The following is a 27,626-nucleotide window of genomic DNA, read 5'->3' as shown; positions in this document are numbered from 1 at the left end:
GGGAAGGGGGGAGCGGGTATGTTGTTGAAGTAGGATAGTAAGTTTTTTGGGCAGCTTGGGGGCGATGGACATCCGCTCCAGCTGTGTTTAGGAATCTGACAGATAGTGCACTCCATTAATTCCCTTTATTAAGCCTCTGGGCCCAGGCCAAGCCAGGGAAAACGATTGCAGCTGTAACCCTTCACATGCTGGCTGGACCGCGCACTCTTGGCCAGATGTCGCCCTGGGTGAGTCAGAGATAGAGCGAGAGAGAGGGCTGATGATACGGACTTGTTGCTCGATATGCCTGGAAATATATTTCTGTGTAAATAAACAATAATGGATAAACAGAGCTGGTATTATAGAGTAGAAAAAGAGACATTTTCATAGACATTTACAAAAACCCCAGCTGAAACACTTGATAAACTGGTGTTATCGGATCTCCAAATGTTGTGACATTCAGCCATCGAGAGAATATTGTAATTATAATTTGGTAAGTGAAATGGATTGGATTTTGATCTACCACATGAGCAAGGCAGCGACTTTTGGCCAAACACCAAGGCCTTCACAAGGGCCTTGAAAATGATTCTCTTGTTGCTTGTTGGCAGATGATTCAAAGCAAGATTATCCCTTGATGTTGTTTGAAATATTTATCAAAAGAGACAATGCAAGGAGTGGCACAAATCATAAATATCAAGAAATATAAAAAGCTAATTCAAAGCACATTTTAAGAGGCTGAACCGTCATTCGCTTTGGAAACATAAGTGGGGCTCAAGGAACAGATACTTGGGATAGAACAAAAATAAAAGGAGCCATAGCAACCATATGGAAGCATAAAACATACCATGACAAAAGGCCGCTGTTGAACATGATTGCAAAATGGCATTATATTACCTCAAAGGGTTAGGCGAAATTGAGTCTGGGCTCAGCTCACTTTACAGGATCGCAAAGGCTGCTGAGATTGTACTCTGCAGATTGTAAATAATAAAGGTGTTCAGTATGCACACTTTTGGGCCCCCAGTGAGGACTGTAAGCCCCCAAGTTAGGGCCCATGGAGGACTGGAATTACACGCTTCACTCTTGTGGCTTTAGTTTTTACAGTCACCACTCTATGGGTACATTGTGAATGACAATTAGTTCAAGCTCACTCGGAGAAAAGAGAGATGATATTTAATGATGCAAGCAGGGCAAGTGAGTAGATGACAGTGTCGGAGAGTTTAGATAAGCCGGGGGTCTCTGCAGCCGACCGTTATGGCGTCCCCCGGGAGCTTCTTGCACGAAGCATGGCTAATCCAGAGCAGCCCCCGGCCTCCTGCTTTACAGCTGACTGGGGAGAAACCCCCCAAAAAGCGCCCTCTCTGTAGTGTGAGGAGCAGGGGCGAGGCACTGGCAAGCAGCCCACACACTGCAGCTACAGTATGTATGAAAAGCACAAACAAGCCTCCTCATTGGGGCAGAGCAGGGACCATTAGGAGTTTCCAGGAGGACCTGGTCACTGAGTGCAAAGCAAGGAAGGACATGCACACACGTGCAGATCCAGCATCTGGGAAACCTTAAAGACAATGTGTTTCAAAATGTGTGGATCCTTAGAGTTAATTTATCAAAAGCTTGTTTGCCCGGGGTTATGTGCCATTAAAGGTGCTCACTAGAGGTTTGTTTACATCCTTAACAAATACTATAGTGTCAGGGATTATTAAAGTCTAGAATGTTATTTTAGGGCCTACAATATCGTTAAAAATTTGAAAATATGATGTATTAGAACTTAAATACATCTAGGTAACTTATAGTTATGTAATGCTTCTGTTGCACTTTAAAAATAGATTTTCAAGAGAAAGATATTTTAAGTTTAGAGAAATGTTTTGATGGGATGCACAGTTGCCTCTGCAAGTTTAGGTCATAACCTATTGTAACAGCACCTTCAATCTACCTCTGTGTATGAAAATTGCTTCATTTTTTGAATTGCCTTCTTTGACCTTGGCTAATAAAACTACAAACAAGACCAACTTGGAGCTGATAAGGGATCAGCTACAAACACTCGGGTCAGAATTAATCTCAGTACATTTGGCTTTGATGTGGGAAAGACTATAGATACCGATTGTATCTGTCAGTAGTTTGAGAGATAACGTGGTGTTTGAAGGTTATTCTCTACTTGTCTACTTCACCTTAAATTAAATTCAGGATTCCATTTGGATTCTTACATTCCTTCATATCTCTCGTACTTAAAATAGGTCTGAAATTTTACTCTGTGAAACTTGCAGAAAAACAGTTTTTGTGCATTCATGCGTGTGTCTCCTTGAAGTCTGACAGACATGTTGCATGCTTCTATTACAATGTTTAATCCCGCATTGTTTATATCCTTGTTAACTAGCTACATCATGCACATTGCTATGCCTCTCTGTCTGTTGATGCCACAGCTGTTGCTCTCAGTAACAGTGTGAAACCAGCTACAGGACTGTATGTTGCTCATACATGAGTATTTACACTCTTGTACTTGTGCAACATAGAATCAAAACAGGAGCCTACCCATACAAATATTGTTCGCTAGTTGTCAAAAACTCCAAATGGCGCCTTTTAAGCACGTCAACTCACACAAGGGCCTCAATTCGAATCCAGACTTGCATTGTTAGTTAATCAAATAATATTTTAAACACCTAAATGTTTGTATGATCACCTAGTGCATTTTTACAGATGGGCAATGGATGGGTGTTCAGTTAGCAGCATTGCCTCCCACATAGATCTTAGCATTTTGCTTTTATGAGTGTCTTCATGTGTTAATGTTTCTTATATTCTTACGCAGTGCAGCATGGTCTCTGTTGTACTGTTTAATTCCCCCTTAAGCTTTACCAGCATTACACCCCTCCTTAACTCCCCCAAATTTATATCGTGTTCACTTTCTGTACTAAACCGTGTTTTAAGGCCATTTCTTCAAGGTGTATTTATACAGTGCATGCTTGTTAGTAAGTCAGTGTTATTGCCGTTTTTGTGCCAAAATATTTGAAAAGATGCATAATCACTAATGCTCCACACACAGCTGTTTCCAGGATTCCCTTTAAACACAGCTGCTGAAGCTCTGTGTGTTTCAAACACTCCACCCATGTTGTTCCTCTCTTCTCAGTCTCTAAAGCTGTCACCTCAACAACAGGCAGTAAAAGAAGCTTTTGTGCTCCCCAGGTCCCAGAAAAACACAGAAACGCATAGAGCCAAGTGCATGATGGCCGTTTGTGCGGTTTATTGTATAAATTTCTGAAAGGGGCATTTGAAAATGTGTTAATAATGGTGGCAAAGTGGCCGGGACCAGTGTGGAACAGTGAGACTATTGTCTTGGCTCTCTTGGAGCCTGCTGGAGAGATTAAGCACCCAGAGAAGAGATGAGGTACAGAGGAGAGGAGGAAGGGAGTGGGTCTCGGGGTTGATTTGAAGTGCTTGGATCGTGGTTTGGAGTGTGTTGCAGGGGAGGGGGTTCTCTTCCTCTCTTTTTTAAATGAGAAGTCGGCAAGGGCAGTTGGAGGCACGCAGTGTGTTGTAGTGCTCTGGGGCCATGTGGTCTGTATTAGTGAGGACAGGGTGTCTGGCACCAGCACAGAGAGTGGGTGGTGCACAGGGAGTTTAGGTTGTGTGAGGTTGAGAGGTTACAGGACATTTGGATTCAGATTTGGGAGAGGATATGAGAGTCCACAATGAACCAAGCCAGTACATTTATATATCTTTGTTTGTAGATGCATTTAGCTGGAGCATTGCACACACACATGCATTAAGACTCATGTGCAAACATACTGTACTCAGACACTCTGTGGATTTTCATTAATATCCCAACACTTCACTTCATCTTGAAGCCTAGCTACTGTTTGTCCAGCCGTCCTGTTTGGATAAAATGTGTCTTGTCAATCCAAATTGTAAGGATTTTGTGGATTTAATGGAGGAGATGCAAATATTAGATTTTCTCTCTATTGATCACAGAATCAAGTGATTATAATTACCATTAGTTGTGGAGGGAGTACTCAAACAGTTGACTTTAGTAAGAGTACCAAAAAAAGAAAAAGAGATTCCAAAATAACTTTTCTGCTTAAGAAGATAAGCACTTTATTCAAAGTAAAAGTACTTGCTGAGTGTGGCCTATTGCAGAATGTCATCATTATGGTTGAGTATTGCCTTTGTTTCTTCACCAGTGACAACTGCTGAATGACTCATATGAAAGCAGATTTATCTTATCAAGTATTTATTGTTAACACATCTAGATGAAACAGATGAGATCGTCTTGTAGTTAAACTCACCCATGTTATGTAATACAATCCAGAACATTCAGTGTGGAATAAATCCTTGTGAACGGTGGGATTTAATATTAACACTTTCCTGAAATAGCATATAATAATCTTTGTACACAAAGGATTTAAAGCACGGCTGTTACATTAGACTGTAAAAGGGTCTTATTAACTGCTAACTTAAATTGCTTGGATACCATCTATTGTAACGTGCATAGTCCTGTCAGATTGTCCTGCTTGCTGAAGCTCATTTGTTCCCTTTCCATCCATCCAACTCGATCAGATGTTGATGCTGCAGGACTCGGACCAGGAGAGTTCAACACCAAGATCCTTGCAACTGCAGAACAATGAGAGGGTTTACAGTCAAAAACTACAGCTCTACCAGGAGGCCCAGCAGAGACAAGCCCTACTTGTTCAGAAGTTGCAGACCAAGGTCACAACAACGAAGGAAAATTCTGAATGATCCAGATTATAAACACTTCCTTTAGCCTAGCTGATCAGACTGTTTTCTTAAAATGTTATTCCAGGTTCTACAGTACAAGAGGAGAAGTGGGGAGCTGGAAGAGCAAGTGCTAGAGAAGACTTCAGAGTCTGAGAAGATGAGGTTGTTGGTACGTCGAGATTTTAGCATCATCTTCAAGCAGCAAGTAGTGATATATTTAAACCCTCAAAACCTCCAATGGAATCCAGCCTGTTCCTTACCCCAAAACATTTGGATGTGAAAGATTAACTGTTATTGTCTTGGCAGTAAACTTTCATGCAATAGCTTCCATCTTCAGGTTTTTTAAGTAGAAGTATTTATTTTATTACAGCATTATCACAACATCAGCATGTTACAGTGTACAAATACAAATTATTCAAAACAGTGTAAAATTATTTTACTCAAATTTGTTCCAGGATAGACAGTGTTTCTGTTTATACGTATTGTTATTCATTTAGATGTGAGGACTGTGAACAATTATATCCCCAAGTAACAATTTGATTGCAATAGATTTACATCCCTTATGCTCATTAGTTTGAATTTAATTGTTTTGCAAGCTTAATTTGAACAAGCTCTAAATGAATCATGCATAAGTGAAAAGTAAAACATGGACTTTTCATGTTGGGAATAAGATTTTATTGGAATATACTTTATTCAGCCAAATATTATTCTTGGCTGAGTGGCTCCCACGGAGAATTTGGCTTCACAGAATTACACAGAAATTATGTCGCTTTAATAGGCAACTGCTAACTTGTGGCCACTATGATACATTGAAGTGTTATTGGGATGTAAGGAGTAGTTTTATGTGTGTGTGTGTGTGTGTTTGTGTGTGTGTGTGTGGGTGTGGGTGTGGGTGTGTGTGTGTGTGTGTGTGTGTGTGTGTGTGTGTGTGTGTGTGTGTGTGTGTGTGTGTGTGTGTGTGTGTGTGTGTGTGTGCAGCTTCAGGCCCACCTGGACTCAGCCCAGCGTCACCAGCGGACAGAGCAGGATCTCACGACTGCGATCCAGAATAAATGTGCACAGCTGGAGGAGGAGAAGAAGAGGTGAGTGATGGGCACCATGCAGAGTAGCCTACCAAGCCAATAAGGAAAGTTGTGCAAATTCTGTTTTCATTAGTAATTTACAGTATGTTAGGAAGTTTTTGAAAAAACACACAAAGTTTGTCATTCCTATTTTTATACCTCTGTGTTGGCCTTAACTGTAGACAGAGGCGATAGGGTTTCAGGTTTTCTCTGTACAACCATACCACCATCCCATTCTCATGAACATGACGTCTCATGGAACGCCTCAGGGGAATTCCATTACATTTGGCAGAAACGTCCACTTGGAATCAAGGATGAACTGATTAGATTTAGTTGGTCAAAGATCACTGTGACCTCATAAAACATGTTCTGGGTCATAACTCAATAATTCGTATGCTAATTATGACAAAGTTTCACACAAATGTCTAAAAGGATTGATGATATGATAAAGTTGTGTATCCAAAAGGTAAAAGGTCAAGTTCACTGTGACATCATAAAATTCTGCAAAAACTCCTAATAGATTTTAATAAATTCACTGTAAGTCTTCTCGACATATATAAATCTGGACAGACAAGGAGGTAAAAGGCATTTTATCCGGCTGCTAAGGTTCACAACTGTGAGCCAGCAATTTTTTTTGAGACAGAAATCGAGCTGAAATATATCTTACAATATTTTTGCAGCAGAGATGTTCTCAGCAGTTGCTTGACCTCTCCTGCTGTTTTGTCCTGCCTCCGCTACATGGATAAAGCAGAACCTGCCCTTGGCAGATAATCTCACCGTCCAATTTGTCAGAGAAAATTAGTGGGGCTATGTTGGCTTCCTTCTCCAAAGCATTTTAATGATGCTTCCCATTAACTATGAACCTAGCTCTGCAGCCGAGGCCAGGGTTTAATGCTCTATAATTTATGCAGTTATGACATTTTATTTGAAATACCCATAGTGGAACATTTTCCAGGATCTGATAATTTTTACTGCTGCTTTAGCAAGCTTTAACACTTTGTCATAAAAGTGTAATGAAGAGATAATTCTACAACCATTACATATATGTTTTTGCCAATAATTGGGCGTATTAAATCCCTCTTGCCCTACGCCCCAGTTCCCTTTCAACATTATACAGTACCATACAAGCAAACATGGGCTTGGCTCAATCTCAGAGGGATAAGATAACTTAGTAATATGGCATGCTTTACTGTAACAGCGTGTGTGTTCAGTCAGTGTGAGAATGATGTAAACATTTTTGTAAATGACTCTTCTAGATCTGGTTGAAATTAAAACTAAGTTGACACAGATGCTATAAAACTGTCACGCATGTTTGCCCTGTAACTTGGGTTGGCGAGGGTGGATCTACAGGCTTCAGATGTAAGAGTGATATGCCGGCTACATAAGCTATAAAGTTTGGTGGCTGTGGTTGGGGTATAAGGAGGCTGTCATGACACGGGAGAAGTGCCAAATGGCCTCTCAGTGGCATAAGTTTTGCTCCTTCCAGGTGTACCAGCCTCAGCCAAGTGAACTCTGTGCTGCGGGAACAACTGGAGCATGCAGGCGCTTCCAACCAGGGGCTGACAGAGAGCTTGCGGAAGGCCCGCGAAGATGCTGAGTTGCGTGATACTCGTCTGCGGAGAGAGCAAGAGGTGAGAAAAACCACAAAAATGAAGAACTTGGGTCAGGAAAGCAACAAGGGAAGCTCAAGTTCATCCCTTTCTGCACGTAGATTGTGCAATTAAACTCCAGTTGAGTTCACATGGGGTAGGAATTCCATTCATAGCCAGTTTTGTCGATTCATTCTCATTCCCTGTTCATTTCATCGCTATGATTTTGAGTTGTTGTTTCCTGTGAAAACATTCCAACTGCTGAGGGGGAGGAAAATTTTGTGTAAACAATCTGGTGTTTGTGCTGTAAATGGGCTACATCTGTCGATTCAGGGAAAACCAATTATTTGTGTGTGTGCCAGTATGAATCCTGGAGTTCCAGTATTGCATCTGTTTGGTATCACAATAAAATGAGAGGTGCCATCATCCGATGTACGCAACCCTTACCACCCACCCTCCAGTCTCCAGCTCCCCTGTTGTCTGCTCCTCTCTGCAGACATGTGCCTCCCGCTTGAGTCGTGAACAGGCTCGTGTCCGAGTGCTGTGGCGCCAGGCCTCCTCCCTGCAGAGCACTTTCACCCAGCTCAGGACTTTCACTGACAGGTGAGCGTGGCATGCTGCCAGAAACCCCACCAGCAACCCAGCATTCCACAAGAACCCCCACCTCTTTTGTGTCTCACACTCACGACAGCACCCACAGTGCATTTCTCTCAGGCAACGATCAAAGTGGAACAGGTCAATGGGGTCACCAGTCTCCCCTGCTCATTGTTTCACCACTGGGGAAAAGATGTCTTAAGGTGTTTCTGCTAACTGTTGAAATCATCCATCAGAACAAAGTTGGGGCTCTATGGGACATGGCCTCGATCATATAGAACCTCTGTGAGCGGTGCTGAAGAGTAATTTGCTTTAATAATGATTACTTCGGCTTATAGACATCTGTGATCATGTCACATCATGTACTGTAATTCAAACTGAAGACTCTTCAAAGTGAGTCTTGTTACCGGAGCTTAATCACTACAGATATTCCATCATTTTCAAATGCAAACAGACTGTTATGAATGAAAACAGCATGTTGTGTTTCCTTACTCTTTCAAACGGATGAAACATTCTGTAAACCTAAATGCACATGACTCTATTCAACAGGTCTCTGTCTGATATGCGCGGGGAGTGTGCCGCTGCCGGCCAGCAGTTGCATGTTGCCTGTGTGAACCTAGAGGCCAGAGTAACACAGGTGAACACCTCTGGGGGTGTGGAAATGCCAGAACTGGAGAGGCAGCTGAAGGACAAGCTGAAAGAGGCCATGCAGCTCCAGGGCCGATGGGATGCAGAGAAAGTTGATCTTAACTCCAGGTAAAGTTGTCTCGTCTTTCTGGACCTCGTTGTCACAAGGATTCCTTCATGTTTCGCTGAAAGCAGCTAGTATTATTACTACTTGAACCTGCATTTAGTTTAAGGACCAGTACAAAATTGACAAACTCTGAAGTTATTTCATAAGTCCAAACATTTAAATATATGTTCAGTAATTTTACTCATGACGTTTAAACCCAATGTCGACCTGTTGTTCTATTAAGAACATTTTCAATTCAAATGTATCTCACTTTCCCACATATCCAAGTTGAAAATCAATGTAGGAACTATTTATAGATAAACAACCGTCTGATTTCTTATTTCTATAGTGAATTAAGAACCTGATAAATTAAGAACCATATGTATGCTTTATACACAAAATTTTATAAATCCAAAACTGCTAGAAAACTGTGAATAAGGATGTATAACACTGTCCACATGGGCTTAAACTATAGAATCAAGGTCTACAAAACAGCAGACACTGTGTTTGTGGTTAGCCTAATTCAAGGTTTCACCTCATCATACAAATTGGACTGGTAGAACAAATCCAACATTTATATTTTCCCACAGTCTCCAGGCCGTCCAACTGACCAGGACTGTCAAAAAGAAAAAAATAGACAGAGACCCTATACAGGTCATGTATAGGACAACTTTTTCATATGTTCTTCATATGACTGCAGAGAAAGCCCAATTTATTACCCTACCTTCAATGTCACCCTTATATTAGTGTATAGGCTTTGATCATACGAATCATGCATATCAAACCATTTTCTTTTACCTCTGCTTGTGTGCTGATAAAGAAGATTCAAATACCATCCCCTATACACTCCAGTCAAAAGACTGCAGGAATGTCAGTGTCTTTGTGTTCTGGATCTGAGCTGCTTTTTGATCTTATCTGAAGTTCTAGTTAATCCCATGGTCCTACTCAGACAACATGATAGTGTTGATGGCTGATGGAGAGGAGGAATTCATGTCAGTGACTCAGGGATCTGTGTGTCTGATTTCACTCTCTGTCTACGTCTCTGGTGTTTCTAGAACCCTGGAGCTGTCCGACACTGTGAAGCACCTCCGGAGCCAGAACAGCGAGAAGGATGCCAGCCTCACGACCATGCAGATCAGTCTGGACAGGATGGTGGGACCCCGGCACTCAGAAGTGGGAGCTGGCGGATAGGAGGGTGGTTAGAGGGGGCTAAATTGGCTGTAGTCTGGACCTTGGCTTTGATAAACTCCACAACTTCCTTGTCTAGAGGGTTGCAGTCTGGCGAATGTCAGTCTTGCTCTATGTGTTCTGATAATCTAACCTCAGTTGTTTCCTGCTCAGGAGACGAGGAGAACGGAGGATAAGGCAGAGATGGAGGCCCTCCGCACTGAGATCCAAGACCTCCAAAAGATATTATGTCATGTTCACCAGGTCAGAGGAAAAACAAAGCATTAAGCTAAGCTATGAAATATGATATTATACAATAACATAAATCCTTTTTCTCTTCTTTTTGTCACTAACATGCAGTTGGTTGGCGGAGAAGGAGATGGTGGCTTTGAAAGTGTCTCCTCGCCTCTGCACGGCCGCTCTCCTCTGAGAAACACCACTATGATGGCCGTGCAGACTGCTCTCTCCAAGCACCAGAAACAAACACAGGTACGACAGCAGAGGCTTGTCCTCCCTACTCCAACAATATCCTGATAACCTTGTTAAAACATTGCGGGATGCTCTCATATACAAACCACAGGACCTGCATGGGTGTCTAGATGCTGCCCTGGAGCAAGTGGACACTCTGCGTCATCACCTGCAGGAGAGGGAGATCGAGAGGAGAGAGCTGGAGCAGAAGATCCAGGAAGTAGGAAGAGAAATGCAGGAGGCTAAAAAGGCCTCAGAGGAAAGCCTCAGAGAGAGCAACAGATATTGCCGCTCACTGGAGCTCATCTCAAGGTACAAACTCATCATGGAGTTAATGTCCATTTCCTAGATTGTGTCAGAAAAGATGTTACTTTCAAAGCACAGTCGCCTCACAGTCTGGTAAGGGTCTTTCTTTGTAAGTTTGCATGTTCTGCCTGTGTCTGTGTGGCTTTTCTTTGGATACTCCAGCTTCCTCCCACAGTTCAAAGTACATGTACATTGAGGTTAGGTTAACTGGATACTCTAAATTGACTGTAGTTGTGAATGTGCGTGCGAATGGTTGTTTGTTTCTATATGTTGGCCCCATGATTTGCTGGTGAACTGCCCAGGGTGTACCCCGCCTCCCGCCTAATGTTAACTGGGATTGGCTCCAGCTCCCCATGAGCCTCAGAGGAACAGTGGTATAGATAGATGGATGGATTGATATTCTGTTTTATATTTGATAGACTTGTTATTTGTGAAAATGCCAGTGAATGTTGTCTATGGATAGAAACAATATAATGATTACAAATATTATACTTGGATTTATGTTTAAGTAAACATTGTTATCCAAAAACAACATGTATACAACACTGCAGAAGAGATGTTTGTTATGAGTGTTTGGTGGATGTTGGTTTTTCAGAACATCAAGTTTGATGATAATGCTAATCATTGTGCAATACTTGTCCTTGACATACTCTCTCCCCCTGTCTTTTCCTCTGCCTCGCTCTATACCTCTCAGTGAGAAGGCCAGTCTTGAGAAGCTGCTTGCAGGGCTGCAGCAGGAGGTGGACTCCCAGCGTGCTGAGCTGGAGGCACTTCGGGGAATGTCACTGGAGCTCCAGAGACAGCGGGACTCCCTGAGGCAGCAGAGGGAGGATCTGGAGATGCAGCTAACACGCCAGCGCACAGAGGCCCAGAGAGGGTACAGACTGAGCACGGAGGAATGACCGTTACACAACCGCACATCCCGTCACCCGTGATTGTTTTCAAGTTCCGTTTATTTAGAGTTCAGATCAGTAACACATGTCATTACCCCGATGACATGTGGATGAAAATGTAAATGATTTACATTGCATTACTGCACTCATGCAAGAGGGAATTGTGTTCCCCTTGTTTGCTGGGTTTCTTTTGCGGAAAAAAAAATTTGATTAGTTGAGAATTGGAGCAGGACATGCGATACAACAAAAAAGTAACTCCCTCAGTATTGTGGCCTTTGGCACCAAATTTCAACATTTTTCAAAGTGGAGATGGATTACCATCAGGGGATTTTGTTTATACAAATAATCTGTGTGTGTGAGAGACAGAGAAACAGTGTGAGGGTCATGTATGTGATATATTTTGTGTTTCAGCAATAGGAGCCTCGAGGAGCTTGAAGGGAAACATTCTTATCTACGAAGGGAGCTTGTGACTGTGAAGGAGAGCCTGAATCAAATCACACTGCAGAAGGAGGTGTTGGAAGACGATAAGGCCAGCCTCGCTCTGGCTCTCACCAAGGTAGGATATTCTGATGTGGACCAGGTAGCCTGATGTGGATTACTGGATTCTTCCTGAGGGCCCTGGTGGGTTATATCTTTCATACATGTCCATGATGCACTTCACAGATGGAGTCCCAGAGTGCTGCACAGGAGGTAGCCCTCACCAAACTGCAGAATCAGGAGGCTGCACTGAAAGATTCTCTGTCCAAAATGGCTGCCCTTAGTGAAGGCTTAGCCAAAGACAAGGTGGACCTCAATCGTATTCTGCTACAGGTAAGTAGGCATGCAGTTGTAATGTTGATTTAGACTAGAATTAAACAGGACATAAGCCTAATCTTGTTTTCCTCTTCAGACAGAAGGTGAGAAGGCCAAGCTCGATGAGCGCAGGCGAGAAGCTGAAGCGGATCGCACAGTGGCCAGGGAGGAGACAGCACGGGTACAACAGGAGATAATGAATCTGCTCGCTGAGAAACAAGCCCTGGAGAGCTCCCATAGTCACTTGGAGAATCACTGCCAGAAGCTACAAGCAGAGCTGAGGCTGCTGCAGAGGGAGAAAGCTCAGGCCCTGGAGCAGCACTCCCAGGTCAGGGACCCCTAACCATTCACACACTCTGTCCTCATGGCTCCCACCACCTGGGAGAGTGGATGTTATTAATAGCTTTCAGCAGGTTCATGAAGCTTGTTGTCACGTGCAAATGTGTTGGAGACATCTGCACATCTGCCATGTTTTTTTTTTCATTCTAATGGGATGTGGAGAGAAGTTTTGTGTTTTATGAGTAACTTGGGACATAACAAGCGAGGGATCTTCATGAACAACTGTGAACTGGAAAGATAAATAGATAGGCAAAAAATGTCCAGTTGGGGTTTAGGGAAAGGGCCAATAAATTAACACCTAAAGTATTCCCATGCTTCCCTCAGCGGATCTAGATCGTTCCCTAAAGAATGAATAGAATCCTCTCCTGCTCTGTTTGCTGTTCTGAATGTGAAACTGGGTTACTCGTTTCGATCTCAGTTCGAATATAACAAACATAAACAATTTGACAAATTCAATCCAAATGTTTTTGATAGCTTATCTGTAAAAACAAATAAGCCATTTAAAAAAAATGAAAGCTCTGAAGTTTCCACAATTTCACCAAGCCCATATTTCATCCCCTTATTGGGCACTGCTCACATCAATAACGTTGGTAATTCATCCCCTTTATTATTTGCCTGAGGACAGGCTTAAATATTTGGATGTGGCAGTTTATTAGGTTCAAAATCAAATCAATGTAATTGTTGCTCTTCATACAATCTGTTGCAGTGAAACAGTAGGACTTCACCGTTGTGATGGTAACTGACCTTAAAATACAGTATGCGAGACATCAGGCCTTTTTCAGATCAAATACAGTAGGTTATAGTAAACGGCTCTGCTATTATAGAACTGACCCTCCAACCTTGTTTGATTCAAACCAGAATAATAACCCGCGACAGAACAGTGTGACATCTTGGTATTAATTTCAAAGAAAAGAGCTTGGCTTACCAGAAAGACTAGAAACAGAAAAGCCGAAAAAGATCTGCTACGTTCCAGCTACGATATACTGTATCTTGTTTCTTTAATGTGTGCATCATGTAAAAACTTGTTAGGAGGGGGGGGTTTTAAACTCAATTTTAAGTTTTTTAAAAACAATAAATAATGCATTAGAGATGCTGATTGGCTGGCTTATATATACCAAGACCACGTCTGTCCCTTTCCCTGTGCTTCCTGTGTTTGTGCCTCCAGTCTTTTTGTTAAACTAAGTGCTTACACCCCAAAATCTAGCTAAATAATATACACATATATAATGTCTTCAGTCATGAATCTGGTCTTGTAATAAATGCTGAGGGAAACTTGTTGCTTCACGTAGGTCCTGTTTTTTGTCATAATTATCGTGACAAAGTGACAAATCATTTTTGTTTATCTTTGGGCGGCACATTTGTTATGTCCCTGCAGTTCCTGCACTGTCATAAATCACTTTACGTTTGAACTGAGGGGTTTTTAAAGTTCAGTATTAATGCACCCAATCATTCTCTGGCTCAATAATGTACATATTCTCAAAGTACTGTAGCTGTTACTGTCGAAAGCTGCTCCTGTTCGGACAACAATTTTTTTCTTATGCTCTGTTATGAAGTATTATTGCTGCTACAGTATTTTAATCACACATAATGCTGTAGTATTTACTTCTTATTACTGGCTGCTCAAAGGCAAAATTATAAATTAATTGCATGATGACATTTGATGTATTTGTGTGTGTTGGTCTCCAGGTCAACAGGCAGATGCAGGCTGTGTCAGAGGAGCTGTGTGCGTGCAGGAAGGAGCTGGAGACACAGACCACAGCCCTAAAGAGAGCTACCCATGACAGGGAGGAGCTGGCCAAGGATAAGGCTGCTCTGGATGTCAGGCTAAACACCGCTGACCGAAAGGCCTGTGGTCTTACGCAGGAACTGGTTGCACTTAGGTCTGAGTATATTTGTGTATTTGTTTGTGCGGTCTTTAGTCTTAAATCTTCAGGACAAATTTCAGGTTTTCTGCAGGGCCGGGCTTAGGCATGTATCAGTTGGGGTTATGGTTAGCGTGAGAGTGTATGGAATGAATGTAAATCAGCCCAGTGTCCTCAAAAGCATCATAAACAACCAAGTGTGTGTGTTTGTGTAAGTTGGACCAGCTGCCAATGTGTATTTAAGGTCATTTGGACTTTTTAAACAAATTTTACTCTCTCAAGCGCCGTCAGCCTCATGTAACAAGAGTCTTTAAGTAACATGGTTTTATTTGGAAACTATGCTCATGATGGATCATTGGATTTTATAACTTTCTACACCTAGTGGTTCAAAGGTCTTTTTTTTCGGTGCTCAAACCACTTTACCACTGTGTTCCAGAGCTGAGAAGGAGTCCCTGGAGACGTCTCTGTTTGAGAGCCAGGAGCTTGCCTCGTCTCTGGAGGCTGAGTACACCAGGATGGAGGGGGAGCGGCACGGTTTGCTCCTGGCTAACGAGGCCTTGACGCGTGAGTAGTCCCCTCCCTCAGAGGTCCCACTGTCCTCCATGCCAAGCCCCCTGGCCATGAAGCCTTTCCAACAGCCCACCAGAGATCCATATTTCAGCTGTGAGCTCTGCAACAGCTGTGAGCTCTGATCCTGGAGCTGCAGGATCACTGTAGCTGCTTTCTCAGCTGACAAAGGTCCCACCGCTCCGCACAAACACATGGATCATATAAGCAGTGTTAAGCTAATGTATTCCACATAAAGACATGCATTAGTATCCCCTATAAATAAAACTCCTAATAAAATCTTGCCGATCCTTTATCATCTTTAAATCCAACCAGTCTGTGAGATTTTGGCTGTGGGTTTATTCGACTCTCCAGGTGATGCTGCTCGAATGCGTGTCGATGCCGAACACAATTTGGCACAAGCTGCACAAGAGCGAAGTAAGTCGGAGGAAAAGTTTGCTCAGGTGGAGAGGAATGCCCAGATGACCGTGAGCAATAAAGAACAAATCCACAGAGAGCAGCTTGAGGCTGAACGTCGGCAAAAGGTACAGCAGAACTTAAGCAGAGCCCCGACAGAACCAAACCAATAAGAACACTGGCTTTTCCATGAACTAATCAAGTGTATGTGGGTGCGTGTTTGGTGGTTTACAGGAGCAGCGGTGTGCAGAGCTGATGCTGCAGCGGGAGCAGGCTGAGGAGCAGCTGCGTCGACAGCGTGAGGAGCTGCGTGTGCACAACCAGCAGGAGCTACAGCAGGTGCAAGAGGAGCAGGCCAGGCTGCAGCAGGCCTTCAACCAAAGCCTCCTGCAGGCTGAGAGTGAGAAGCAGCAGGTTTGTGTGGTGACAGGATAGTTCTGTTTTTTTAAAAATAGTTTATTAACCAAAATGTTTTGGTATATTATGGTAGCTACTTGTTAAACACCATCACCTCTAGTTTTGTCCTCACAGTTGCCAATGTTTTCCAGTAGTATAACTGAGAAGATCCTTGTATATTTGGAAGTTGTATAAGTATACAGTCCATAGGCTTCTGCACTTGCTTGTTGAAGACGTTCACTTCTCATCCAAGAGGCTTCTTCAGAGCCAGCTAATTAGTAGGAGGTTTCATGTATTTAACCTCTGTGGGTCAATGTTGAAAGTCCTTATGTTTAACAGGCCGGTCGCTGAATCCCCCAGCTAGTGGGATGTTGGGGCCCCTTTAGTCAAGGAAGCCTTATCCTTTAACCTCATCAAAAGCTGGAAAGCTTCTCAACAGTATGTGGGAGGCCCGAATGGCCAAACCAACTTCATTTTGTGACCTATATAAAAGTTTGTCTGACGTCATATTCTGTTGTAAGCAGGCATTGTCCCAGAAGGAGGCAGAGAAGGCTGCCCTCCTAGAGAAGCTTGCAACCCTGCAGCAGGACTTGGCCACAGCCGACATGGAGCTGGAGCACACGAAGAGGGAGGCAAACAGCAAACATGAGCAGGATAAGGTAAAAAACATGACAGGGTCATATAAGCTCTTTCTTGTTCTGTCCGTATAACTCAGTATCGCCAATCGATTTGTGTTCCAGAATGCGATGTCTGTCCTTCAGTCTGAGCTGAAGGACCTGCGGACTCAGTTTGAGGAGTCATTGAATTCCCATGAGAATGGAAAGAAGAGTCTCACTGAGCAGGTCAGAGAGCTGAGCCAACAGAGCGAGCATGCACAGCAGGAGGTGAGAACGTTTATGTGTGTTGCTTACTCAAACAAGACAGATGTTGATCTTTAGTGGCTTAGGAACTTGATTTTAACATAGAAATATACAGCAACTCATAGAGTGCATATGTATCTCATAGGCTGGATCTCATCAGATATATTGCTTTGTACAGTAGGATCACTAAAATGGATAGGTAATTAAAGGCTTGTTTGGATTGGCAAATGATGCAAGACCTCAGATCTGCTTAGAGTGTGAGAGGGAGTTTGCACCTATTTGTACCAGGGGGAGGTAGAGTCATTAACCACAAGCCTCTATTGATACAAGCTGCCGCCACTGAGCTTTACTCGCATCAGCAGGCTGCCATCAGGTGCAGAGTCTGCGTTGCCAAATCCTACAAGGAACGTTGGTGTCCATTCGTCAGACTCATGCTCTGATCTTGCTCACGGTGTCTTTTTTCCTGTCAAGTCCGCTGCCGGAAAATGTATCCACTGGCCTAATATAAACATAAAAGTGCAATTAGACTAAAATTTTGGCCAAGTGACATACCTCTCCGAGCCAAATGAGAGCCGTAAATCTCAGCTCTCGGGGTCGCTTGAGGTCAGGATTCCAGGCACAGGGTCACCGGGCATTTCAGTGAAATAACAAGCTCACAGTCACCTCATTAAGATGTGACTGCTGAGCTGCAAGGGCCTCATCTCGCCTTGATTTAATAGCCTGGTTTTCCTGGAAAAGTGGACTGTTTATCTGTGTGGGACGTTTTGGTTTCAGTGAAAATGCAAAAATGAAGATCATCCTGTCTTCGCTCCGTCTCCTTAGTCTTGTCAAACTACACTGAATGAGGTTGTGTGGAGCCAAAGCAGAGGAGTCTTGAGGTTTGGACAGCCCTCCCTTTTGCCGTATATCAAGTCAGGCTTCAGTGACACTGTCATATTTGGCTGCCACTCCTACTCATTTCCTTGTTTGATTATTTTCTGTAATCCTATCTCGGGATTCTCATGTCAGACACTGACAAAGGGAGAACCAGTGAGCAGTGTTGGACTGGGAAAGAAATGCAGCCCTGGATTTGTCCGTTGGGCTCGGGTTGGTAAAGGTTGACATTTGGGGAACCCAAGTTCCCATGCACATCCTGAATGATGGGTACTTAGAAAGAGCTGGTAAAGAGACGGACAGGGCCAGGATAAACTTAATGGCTCTTATGGCCACTGGCACTCTGATGCAGGAGCCCACCAAGATTTGGCCCAGTTTGTCCAATGGCCAGTCCGACCATGCCAGAGGTGGGAGGATCCGGTCCCTGGTACCATAATGTGAAATTAAAGTTTGAGTTAACCCCTAGTGTAAATAAACTAGTAGGAGAGTGTTTATTTTCTCCCTTGCAGCAGTGAGAGGCTGGCTCCAGTGGGACTCCAGGTCCCCCTCTCCCATCCTAATAACACAACACTGCTGCCCTCATACTCTCGGCCCTTCTCCTCTGCTCCCACCCAAAAAAATCTGATAAAATAAAGTATAAAGGGCCAGATCAGCACTCGCTTGTTTTTCTCACATTAGAGTTTATGAGAAAGAACCATCTTGTGTGGCCTCTGAACATAACACTCCTCCTCATCCCGGTCCTCATCCTCCCTCCTCCACCCACTCTCCCCCTCGTTCCCCACCTCCTCAGGGGGGCTGCTGTTTATCATGTTGCACTCTGTGGATTTTTTACACTGCGGGCTGCAGCGAAGGAGATTGGAAGAGACAGCAACTGGCTACAGGCCCAAATGGCTCTTATCCATGCCCAGATAAGCTCTGTCCTCCCTATTTCTCCCGCTACACATATGCTGCCATAAAACAGAATATAGGTCATACTGTATCTTGAGACCTTGCACATAGCACTTAGAGTAAGAGATGCTGAGGTTTAGCTTTCAAACAAAGACGCTCTAATGCCTTATCTGATCCAAAATCAGTTTCGCAGTATGCTGAAGGATTTTTCAAATTTTTATTATTATACACATGTGTTGAGTGTTTGATGTGGTGTACATAACAGCCTGATGGAAGTTTTTGATGAATTTTTAGGATAAAAGAATTTTGTTTCTGTTTTAAATGTTTTATTGGATTTATATTGAAAACCGACCATGTATATATCCATTTGAAATGTATGATCAAATAAATTCTGGATTGAACTGACAACCAATTTAAGAAACCCTGGAACATCAACAAAAAAGTAAAAATTTCTGTATTGGGGTGTAAGTATTAACCTTATGTACTAATGGTAATAAAATGTAAGATTATAATAATAATCTATGTGAACGTTATTCCCAATTTAAAACTTCCCAATTTAGCCTCATTGATAAAACATCATTCCTTTCCTTCTCCCTGAAGTTAGAAGGCCTTCGTCGGCAGCTGCAGGAAGCTGAGGACGGACTTATTAAAGGGCGGAAGGAGCTGATTGAGGCCCACAGAGGGCTCCAGGAGTGTGCACAGGAGCGGGACAAGCAACGGAAAGAAGTGCTGGACCTGAGAAGACTCCTGGGTGATGAGACCAGAGAGAAAGAGGCCCTCCAAGCCTCCAACCAGGAGCTCAGAGCTTTCATTAAGCGAGCTGAGAGTGACAACAACAGGTAGAGCTGTGTTTTACTGTTGTGCTCTCGGTGCATCAATGGATGTTATAATTCTTTGCTAATTTTAAGTTTGTCTTGAGAAGCCTGAGACGATCTGTGGAAGAAAGAGAGCAGAAAGTGGCTGTCTTAGAGGAATGTAGGAGCTCGATGGACCAAGAGGCAACCACTTTACGGAGCAGCATGAGGGAACTGGAGAAGTCTCGCCTGCAGGCACGCAGAGAATTGCAGGAGCTGCGCAGACAGGTGAAAGATCATCCAGGTCGCCTCTTTCCATCTGATTTATTATAAATAAAGGATTACTTCCAAATAGTTTGTGCTGTGTTGACACGAGCAGGTAAAGATCCTTGATGGTGAGAACAGCCGGCAGAAACAGGAGCTGCTGGAGCTGCAGGCCCGGGTATGTCAGGAGGAGCAGAAGGAGGAGGAGGCGCGTCGCGAGGTTTTCAATCTTAAGCAGAGAGTGCTGGAGTGTGAGGCCGGCAGAGAGGCAGCGCTGAATGAGGTAGAAGACCACAGCGAAGTAATCTGTTACCATGATGCTAGAACAAAGTTTATACCGTTCCATACATAGAGACATGAAGAATGCCTCCAGAGACATGAGCTTGTAATTATAACACATAGTGTATTCCATTGTAGCAGTGATGGGATAGCAGCAGTTTTATTATGAAAATTTGGAAATAACTGTCTTTATTAAATTCTAAGATCTATCAGAGAGAGAAAATTAATAGAATCTGTTTTGATGCAAAGGGAAAAATAGGTTATGTATTCAATGAAGTTGGGTTTCTAACCTCGTCTGTCCCAGAACTATATTTTTAGGGTCCCCAAGTTCTCATGACCCCAGCAGTTAAAGTGTGCTTGAGTTGTCAAATGAATGTATGGCATGGTTAAATGGATAGCACTTCATTATGATGTATATGAAGCCTGGTTAATGTATCCTTTTTTAAGCTAAATCCAGTAAATATCAATACACAATGCTGAGGTTGAGAGATTTCAACATACTTTCTTGAATAAGTCCTATAAGAAATCGCATTAGAAAACAATGCACAGCTCTTTACAGAAACCATGTACGCATTACTGTATTTACACAGTTTATAGTCAGTTTATAGTTAATACTCAGGGATTTTTTTCATACATTACAGTTAAGGTGTTAATCACTGTGTTTCAGTAATGTATTTGGACCATGCCTTCAATTCTGCAAACGTAATGTAATTTTGACTTAAACACAGATCACCTAATGGAAACCAAGAAGATAAATTGAGCAAGGCCAGATTATCGTGTAGACCAAGATTAGAATATGGTGTACATAGAAATAGAGATTCTTTATTTGTCTCTGTAGGGTAATTGGTTTCAGTGTTTCCCATTCTTGACTAGAATGTGATGGTCCATAATGTTTTTACCATTCATACAGACAGTCAGACCTCATGGTTTCAGCTACAGTTGTGGCACGTGGGTTAGGGTTTTACAGTGCAGTTTTACTCTCACATGAGAACTTGGCTTGTACCTGTCACTCAGAATCTGTTTCACCTGAGAGTAACCTTCGTGCATGTGTACCTCCGTTACCGCCATAGATTGAATTATTTCAACATAACAAAAACATCAACAGACATAACCAACAGCTTGTGTAATAAGCACTGTAAAAAAAAAAAAATGCCCAATGTGAAACGCTGCAGGGCAGCCACAGATCCCTGGAAGTATACAACCTGTGTTTCCTGGTCTAGTTACAGTTACATTGTTACATTTATAAAACACTACAAAACTCTGTGGTTAAATAAAGACAGCTGGCAGAAGATACCTGGTATGAACCAACAACAGTGTATATTAACGTACTCAAAGCACCACAGTTATGACATAACTATCTTGTATATGGCAAAATCCACAGTATAAGATAAATATATATGACTTACGGAGAAAATTAGGTTTGTCTTAAACCCAGTCCTGAAGTTTACAGGTCTGCAGCGTCGTTTGGTGGAAATGGAGACCGTAGAGCTGGAGAGCCGAGAGCTGCTGCAGGAAAAAGAGGCTCATCAGCAGCACAGTAACAAGCAGCACAAAAATACCTCTGCCCTGCTGGAGGAAGCGCTAGAGGACGCCAAGGTCCAGGTCCAGCAACTCTGTGCTCAGGTCGGCCTTGCCGAAAGTAAAGTTCAGGGCCTGGAAGAACAGCGCCGGCTGGGTGATGCTAAACGCAAGGACCTGGAGCTCAGGCTGGCAGGGTTGTATTCTGCTTTGCGCCGCACAGTTGGCATCAGGCACACTAGGATTTCAAACACACCTGGGTCACGTAGACGGTCTCCCTCTCCTTGGAGACGCCACGTGCACATTAGAGGTAAGGTCATGCGTTTTTATAATAAGGTTTTGTGATGCCTTGTGTCATTATAAGCCTATTCATTAATAAGTGTGGTGTCTGGTTAGGTGGGGAGAGTGTGACAGACGGATCTGTGTTGTCCTTGTCTTGTGATGAAGATGAGGAACTTGACGTTGACATGGTGCATACAGCTCTACAGGAAATCCAGCAGGAACTCAGGGATGCACAAAGACACAGGGTATATTTGATCCTCCTACTGACTGAATATAGGTTCGAAGACACAAACCACAAACTGAATGAGATCGTTTACCTAAACTTTTTTTTTTCTCGTCAGGAAACCAGATCAGTCATTTCAACAATCGTAATTCACTTATTTAATGTTTGGTGACTATTTGTCACTTTCTAAACTCATGAACTCTTGTTTCCTTTAGGATGAAGCCAAGGCTCAGGTAGTCAGTCTAAGTCAACAGGTGACACAGCTCAGAGACAGCCAGGAAAAGTCAGCCACTCAGGTCCAACTACTACAGATGTCCCTGAAGCAATCAGAGCAGGGTAGGAGAACCAGCGGGTCCTATAAACACACACTATATATCATTTAGTAATTCCATTGAGATCTACAGCCTAACATGTTTTTACAGGAAAAAGGGAGATGGGAGAACGATTGCACGAGGCGCATATATCTCTTTCCTTGCAGGAGGAAGCAGCATGTCGCTCAGAGAGGGAGAAAAGAAGCTTTGAGGAGGAGGTAGCTCAACTCAGGGCCAGTGTGCAAGCCACTGTGGCTGAGTCCAGGGCACTGAAAGTATGTAAAAGCCAAAGAGATAAAGACGGCAGAGAGTGCGACATCTTAAGAGGATACTATGAAATTGTTGAAATCCTTTACCAATTCCTCTACAGGATAAGTTGGAGCTCTTGCAGGGATCAGAAACGCTTGCAAAGGCAGAGCAACGGAAGCTGAAGGAGTCTGCGGAAGCAGCAGAGAGCCGAGCCAGCCGCCTGGAGCTGTCTCAGCGAACACTTGAGGGAGAGCTACAGCGGGCCCAGCTCAGGGCGGCTGAGCTGGACGCGGAGGCTGGGTCACTGCAGGAGAGGCTGACGGAGCTGAGGAGAAAGCTCGGCGAGAGCGAGGACCGGTGTGCTGCGCTGAGGGTGAATGAGGAGAGACTGACCACGTCACTGGGTCGAGCCGAACAGCACGAGAGCCATCTGAGAGAGCAGCTCAACAAACTGTCAGAGACTCTCAGTGGCAACAGGAGCAACAGTGGAAACCTGCAGGAGCAGATGATGCAGCTGCAAAAGGCTCTGACTGCCAGTGAGCATGACCGGAAGCTGCTGCAGGTATACTATCTATCTCCTAATGACACTCACTCCTAAAGTGGAAGATACAGATACAAATTCTGAGCAGACATTAATTTCATGATTTCTCCATTTCTGTTGAAACAACCTTGCACAAAAAAATGTTAAGACTTAATCCTCACTTTGATTTACAGGTCAGCTACGTAACCTTCTCAGCTCCAGACTGCAAATTTTTTATTTATATTTGCTGCTGTGGTTTTTTCCTGAAAGACCTCAAAGACTGAGCAATAAAATGCTCAGGCGAGCTCATTAATTCTCCCAGAGTTTCTCAGGAGAGCTTTCCGGTCTTAGTTTAGGAATGAACTTTAAAGATACTGAACAAACAAAAACACCACATTCTTATTATAAATCTCTTGATTTGCTCAAAAGCTGCCAGCTTGCTGCAGTGAAAAGTCTAGTTTGCCACTTTGAGCAGTTTGTCAAATATAAAGGAAGGTGAGAAGTGCAAGGTCAGTGGCTCATTGTGTAGTGTATTTCAACATAAGTGTGTGTTTGTGTGTGCACGCCCATAGGAACGTCTGGATAAAACACGAGATACCCTTTCAGAGAGCAAGAGGCTCAACCACACACTAACTGAACGGACCCAAAACCAAGAAAGATCCCTAGAGGACCTGGAGCTTAAAAGTTCTGAGCTGGAGAAACATAACAGAACCCTGAAGGAGGTGAGTTAATTTGAAGTAAAAGGAGTAAACGGTGTAAACAAATGCATTCAAATTTGATTTATGGATGATTAACTGTGTCCTAGAGCATGAAAAAGCAGCAGAAGGCTGAACTTCAGGCCCAGGGCAGCTCGCAGCAGCTGCAGAGAGACAAGGAGGAACTTCTAGACAGGATCACCAATCTGCAAAGCTCTTTGCAAAAGCTGCAAAGTGAGAGAACAGAGACAGAGCGGGTGATGACACGACTCGGGAAAGACAAGTCAGCTCTCAGAAAGTCACTGGAGAAGGTGAGCGGTCATATGAGCTGCCCGACTTAAAAACATATTGGAATGGTAGTGGTCATAGGGTTGGTAAATAAACTTAATTTACTTAGCGCTTTAGGTGGATCCTTGTGACTATATAATACAATACAATACAGCAAAATATAATTTTATTAATCCAGAGAGAATTTTGGTTTAAGGCAAGTAAATGAAGACAAAAACAAGATACAGACATGGACTGACAAACATCTGCATAATCAATAAGACAATAAATCTCAATAAAAGGGCTGCATTGAGCTCTACATTACTGAGCTAAGAGATCAATTTCTTTAAAATTACTCACGGTGAAAACAAATAAATCTAATTCATGTGCGTTGATGGAGCACAGCATTGTCCTGTAATGCCTTGTGGAGTAGACTGAGGCCGTACCTGAAGCATTTCAGGACTACAAAGTTATAGGACTTAAAAAAGACAAATAAGACAAAGCTGTAAGTTGTAAGATGATAGCACTAATATTTTGTCTTTAATGGGGGCACATTCCAAAAACACTGGATACTGCTGTTTCTAGAAGTGTTCCACATTATAGTGCCATTCATGCAGACACTTAAAGGTTCAGTGTGTCGAATTTAGTGACATCTTGTGGTGAAGTTGCAAGTGTAGCTGAATACCCCTCACCTTACCCTCCCCTTTCAATCAAAGAGAACCTGTTGTAACTTTCAGTTGTAATAAAAACTCAAAAGGTGTTCAGTTTGTCCAGTCTGGACTACTCCTCCGTAGAGAGGACCCATCCCCGAGGCAAATATGAAGTGTTTCAATATAAAGGACCCATTCTAGATTGAGGAAAACTAATTTGTACAATTTAGATGAAGAACACTCATGAAAACATCGCTAGGATTATAAAAACAAACTAGGACCCCAATACATTTGACATGTTAGACTTTTGTTCAGTGGTTTAGAGTCTTCGTTGCTTAATATGAGTTAAAACATCAGAAATAAATGAGGCAGCCAAACCACAAATGGCTTTGAATGCAATTAGAATCAACTTAAAGTCAATTCTACAACTGCTGGAAGCCTTTGTACATTAAGAGGCCAGAGATGAAGTAATGTGTTGAATGTTGGTCAGAAGCTTCTCTGCCACATTCTGTAACAAGTTAACACACGGCGAGTTACAACACATACATGGGCAGTTAATCACGGGAGGATCATTTGAATACTTTGCTGTTTTTATTATTCTGTCTTTATGTAGTTATTATCTTAATTTTTCTCACATTATCTTGCACACTGCATAAAGGTGATGGAAACCAAGAGGCTATGTGCTTGGCTTGCGCTACACACATTTACAGGAAGGCACATGAGTGCAGAGCAATCATGGTGCAGTTGTTCACATTATGTTTGTCAGGTGGAGGTGGAGAAGCTGAGGAGGGAGGAGGAGGCCGCATCAGCAGCCAGGGAGAAGGAGCACTTGGGGCAGACAGTCCGCAGCCTCAAGCAGGAGCTGGATCAAAAACTGGATGAACTGCAGACCCTGCAGGTGACCGGATGTCGGATTAAAACCAGGGATTAGCAGGAGGTTACTTTGTGGGGGACAGGGCAAATGATTGGAAGACACCCCTACAGATATATTAAAGCAAAATCCTATGGCAGCTAATATAGTACTTTGATTTCTGAGCCCATCCACTAGCGGCAATATTTACAGATTGCTTTTATCACACGAGTCGAACGTTTCCTCCTCAGAAAACACAAACAGTGCTACTCTCTGAAGGTGTTTTAGGTCCAGATGACATTTTTGCTATTCTCTATTAACATGAATGCAGATAAATTGAAAAGCTGATGTATTTCTGTTCATGCGTTCCACCTCTTTTGCTCTCCACATATACTATTTACCTCCGGCCTGCTCAAACTAGAAACAGAGACCAGAAGGCTCCGGCTGTAAATCTTGTCCCTCACCTTTTCTGCATATTCACATGTAGAATCTGTTTTTATAGATGAAGAGAATTTTGACTTCTTTTTTTTACTGATGTGAAAAATCAGTTTGACCTATGTTTTGTGCAGTTTCAGGGACCTAACTGCAGGATCATAATCCAGACCTTTGTCTCTCCTGTGCTCAATTTCCAAATATGTTCTATGGGAACTGTCTTAGGTCCAAATCTCTCAGGTGGAGCACTCTCATGCACAGCGCCTCCTGGAGGTGACCGCACGCTATCACCAGGAGCTGGATTTGGATACAGACCGTCTAAGAGACAGTCAGTTCCAAGCAGAGCAAGCCTTGGAGTCAAGAGAGAAGGCTCATCGCCTGAGGGTCAGATGCCTGGAGGAGCAGGTATCACAGTGCTTTTCCACTAAATATTTGAATCAATTGCTGTACATATTTACAATGAGCAAATCCAGTTTGTGTATTTGATTTGAAAACAGTAAAACACAAACATTGTGTGCCATGAGTTTGCTGTATCTCAATGTTTTTGTGTTTCTCTATCCTCCTATTTTTGTTTTCCAAAGGTGCTAACGCTCAAAGAGCAGCTGGAACAGGAGACGAGGAGACGGCTTGCCTATTTCAGTCAGATGCTTCCGCCTGGTGTGTAGGCTGAGACCCTGCGATGAAGTATGTAGCACCTCTGGCCTCCTCATTCACTGCTTTTCTGGCAGCTTTCCCCAACAACGTTATGTTACAAGCTGCGTCCACATTTGGAAGCTCGCGCGCACACAAACACACTCCCAGGGCATTTTCCTCCCACCCATGCACATGTTCACAGCGGATTACATTAATCTGCAGGAAAACTCAACAACAACAAACAATGAGTGTTTTGTTTATAAGTGAACTGGACGTGCCAAATTGTTTTAAGGATTTCCTCTGGCTCGTTGCAGTTGGCGTTTCTAAGTCTGTTTATGCTGTGTCATTTTTGTTAAGGAAACAATGTGATGAAAGATTTCCTTGGTTGGTGCTTTATTCTTCTATAATAGTTTGTATACACATTTGTCATAGTGATTTTGTACAAATTTTAAATGTCACAATCATGTGCTTCCTAATGAGAATATATGTCTAAATATTTACAAAATCCCCTCGTAGATTTGAGCCGATTTTCCTGGTGCTGTGATTTGTAGTCTTAAGTGCTGTTGTAAAAATTCTATAGAGTCGGTCACTCATCTTATGTATTGTGTATTGTGATTTACTTAAACAATGTGTGGAACTTTTTCGGATGTTTGTAATAAAACTGGGTGCATCAAAACACAATTATGCCATTTTAGTTTTTCAAAAGATCTTGAGATGTGCCTCCATGTGATCAGCAATGTTTATTCTGCTGGCCACACAACTTTGCTGTGGAAAGAAAGTTTTTCTGGTGAAGGACAGCGCTGCCCTTTTCCTGGCATGTGTGAGCCCTCGCTTTGGGTTCGCACCATTAAATCGCTTTGTGGATTTAGTGTTGTGGGTGAGAGAATGACCTTCGCTCTCTGTTGACAGTGCTGTCCTCAGGGTTTTCTCTCAGAGATTGTTGCCGACTCAGAGTGTGTGTGTTTGGGATCAGCGTCACTCAGTCCCTTTGTAATCCTCCACATCCCTTAAATCCTGAACTAATGTGGGCTCTTCTCTTCACTGATAAGAAACCACAAATATGTTTTCATGGCTGTGTATTTTTATCCATGTGTGCGTTTGCTGTGTGTCTCTTTTCTCTCTTTTATTTCAGTTTCTCCCCACACCATACTTTCTGTACAGTCTCATTTTCAGCACAGTGCACATGCATGTCCCC

At 43.0% G+C, this 27,626-nt stretch overlaps 1 protein-coding gene across 1 annotated transcript; it reads left to right on the top strand.

Annotated features, from left to right (window-relative positions):
• crocc2 (ciliary rootlet coiled-coil, rootletin family member 2) lies at nucleotides 1-27,589 on the top strand. Its single transcript, XM_062395064.1, has 34 exons — nucleotides 1-227; nucleotides 4,522-4,671; nucleotides 4,766-4,849; nucleotides 5,659-5,762; nucleotides 7,228-7,372; nucleotides 7,827-7,933; nucleotides 8,474-8,680; nucleotides 9,713-9,809; nucleotides 9,999-10,088; nucleotides 10,185-10,313; nucleotides 10,405-10,604; nucleotides 11,293-11,475; nucleotides 11,903-12,047; nucleotides 12,155-12,301; nucleotides 12,381-12,611; nucleotides 14,309-14,502; nucleotides 14,921-15,048; nucleotides 15,406-15,575; nucleotides 15,682-15,861; nucleotides 16,368-16,502; nucleotides 16,584-16,727; nucleotides 19,065-19,303; nucleotides 19,387-19,546; nucleotides 19,638-19,805; nucleotides 21,245-21,629; nucleotides 21,716-21,846; nucleotides 22,040-22,160; nucleotides 22,247-22,410; nucleotides 22,506-22,946; nucleotides 23,477-23,626; nucleotides 23,710-23,910; nucleotides 25,283-25,414; nucleotides 26,024-26,203; nucleotides 26,380-27,589. The coding sequence occupies exons 1-34, from the start codon at nucleotides 186-188 to the stop codon at nucleotides 26,461-26,463; spliced, it is 5,568 nt and encodes a 1,855-aa protein (XP_062251048.1). The 5' UTR covers nucleotides 1-185; the 3' UTR covers nucleotides 26,464-27,589.
• Nucleotides 27,590-27,626: the final 37 nt, after the last annotated feature.

The sequence above is a fragment of the Platichthys flesus genome, chromosome 9 (genome assembly GCF_949316205.1).
Source record: "Platichthys flesus chromosome 9, fPlaFle2.1, whole genome shotgun sequence".
NCBI classification, from domain to species: Eukaryota; Metazoa; Chordata; class Actinopteri; order Pleuronectiformes; family Pleuronectidae; genus Platichthys; species Platichthys flesus.
This window is presented reverse-complemented; position numbering and strand designations above follow the sequence as displayed.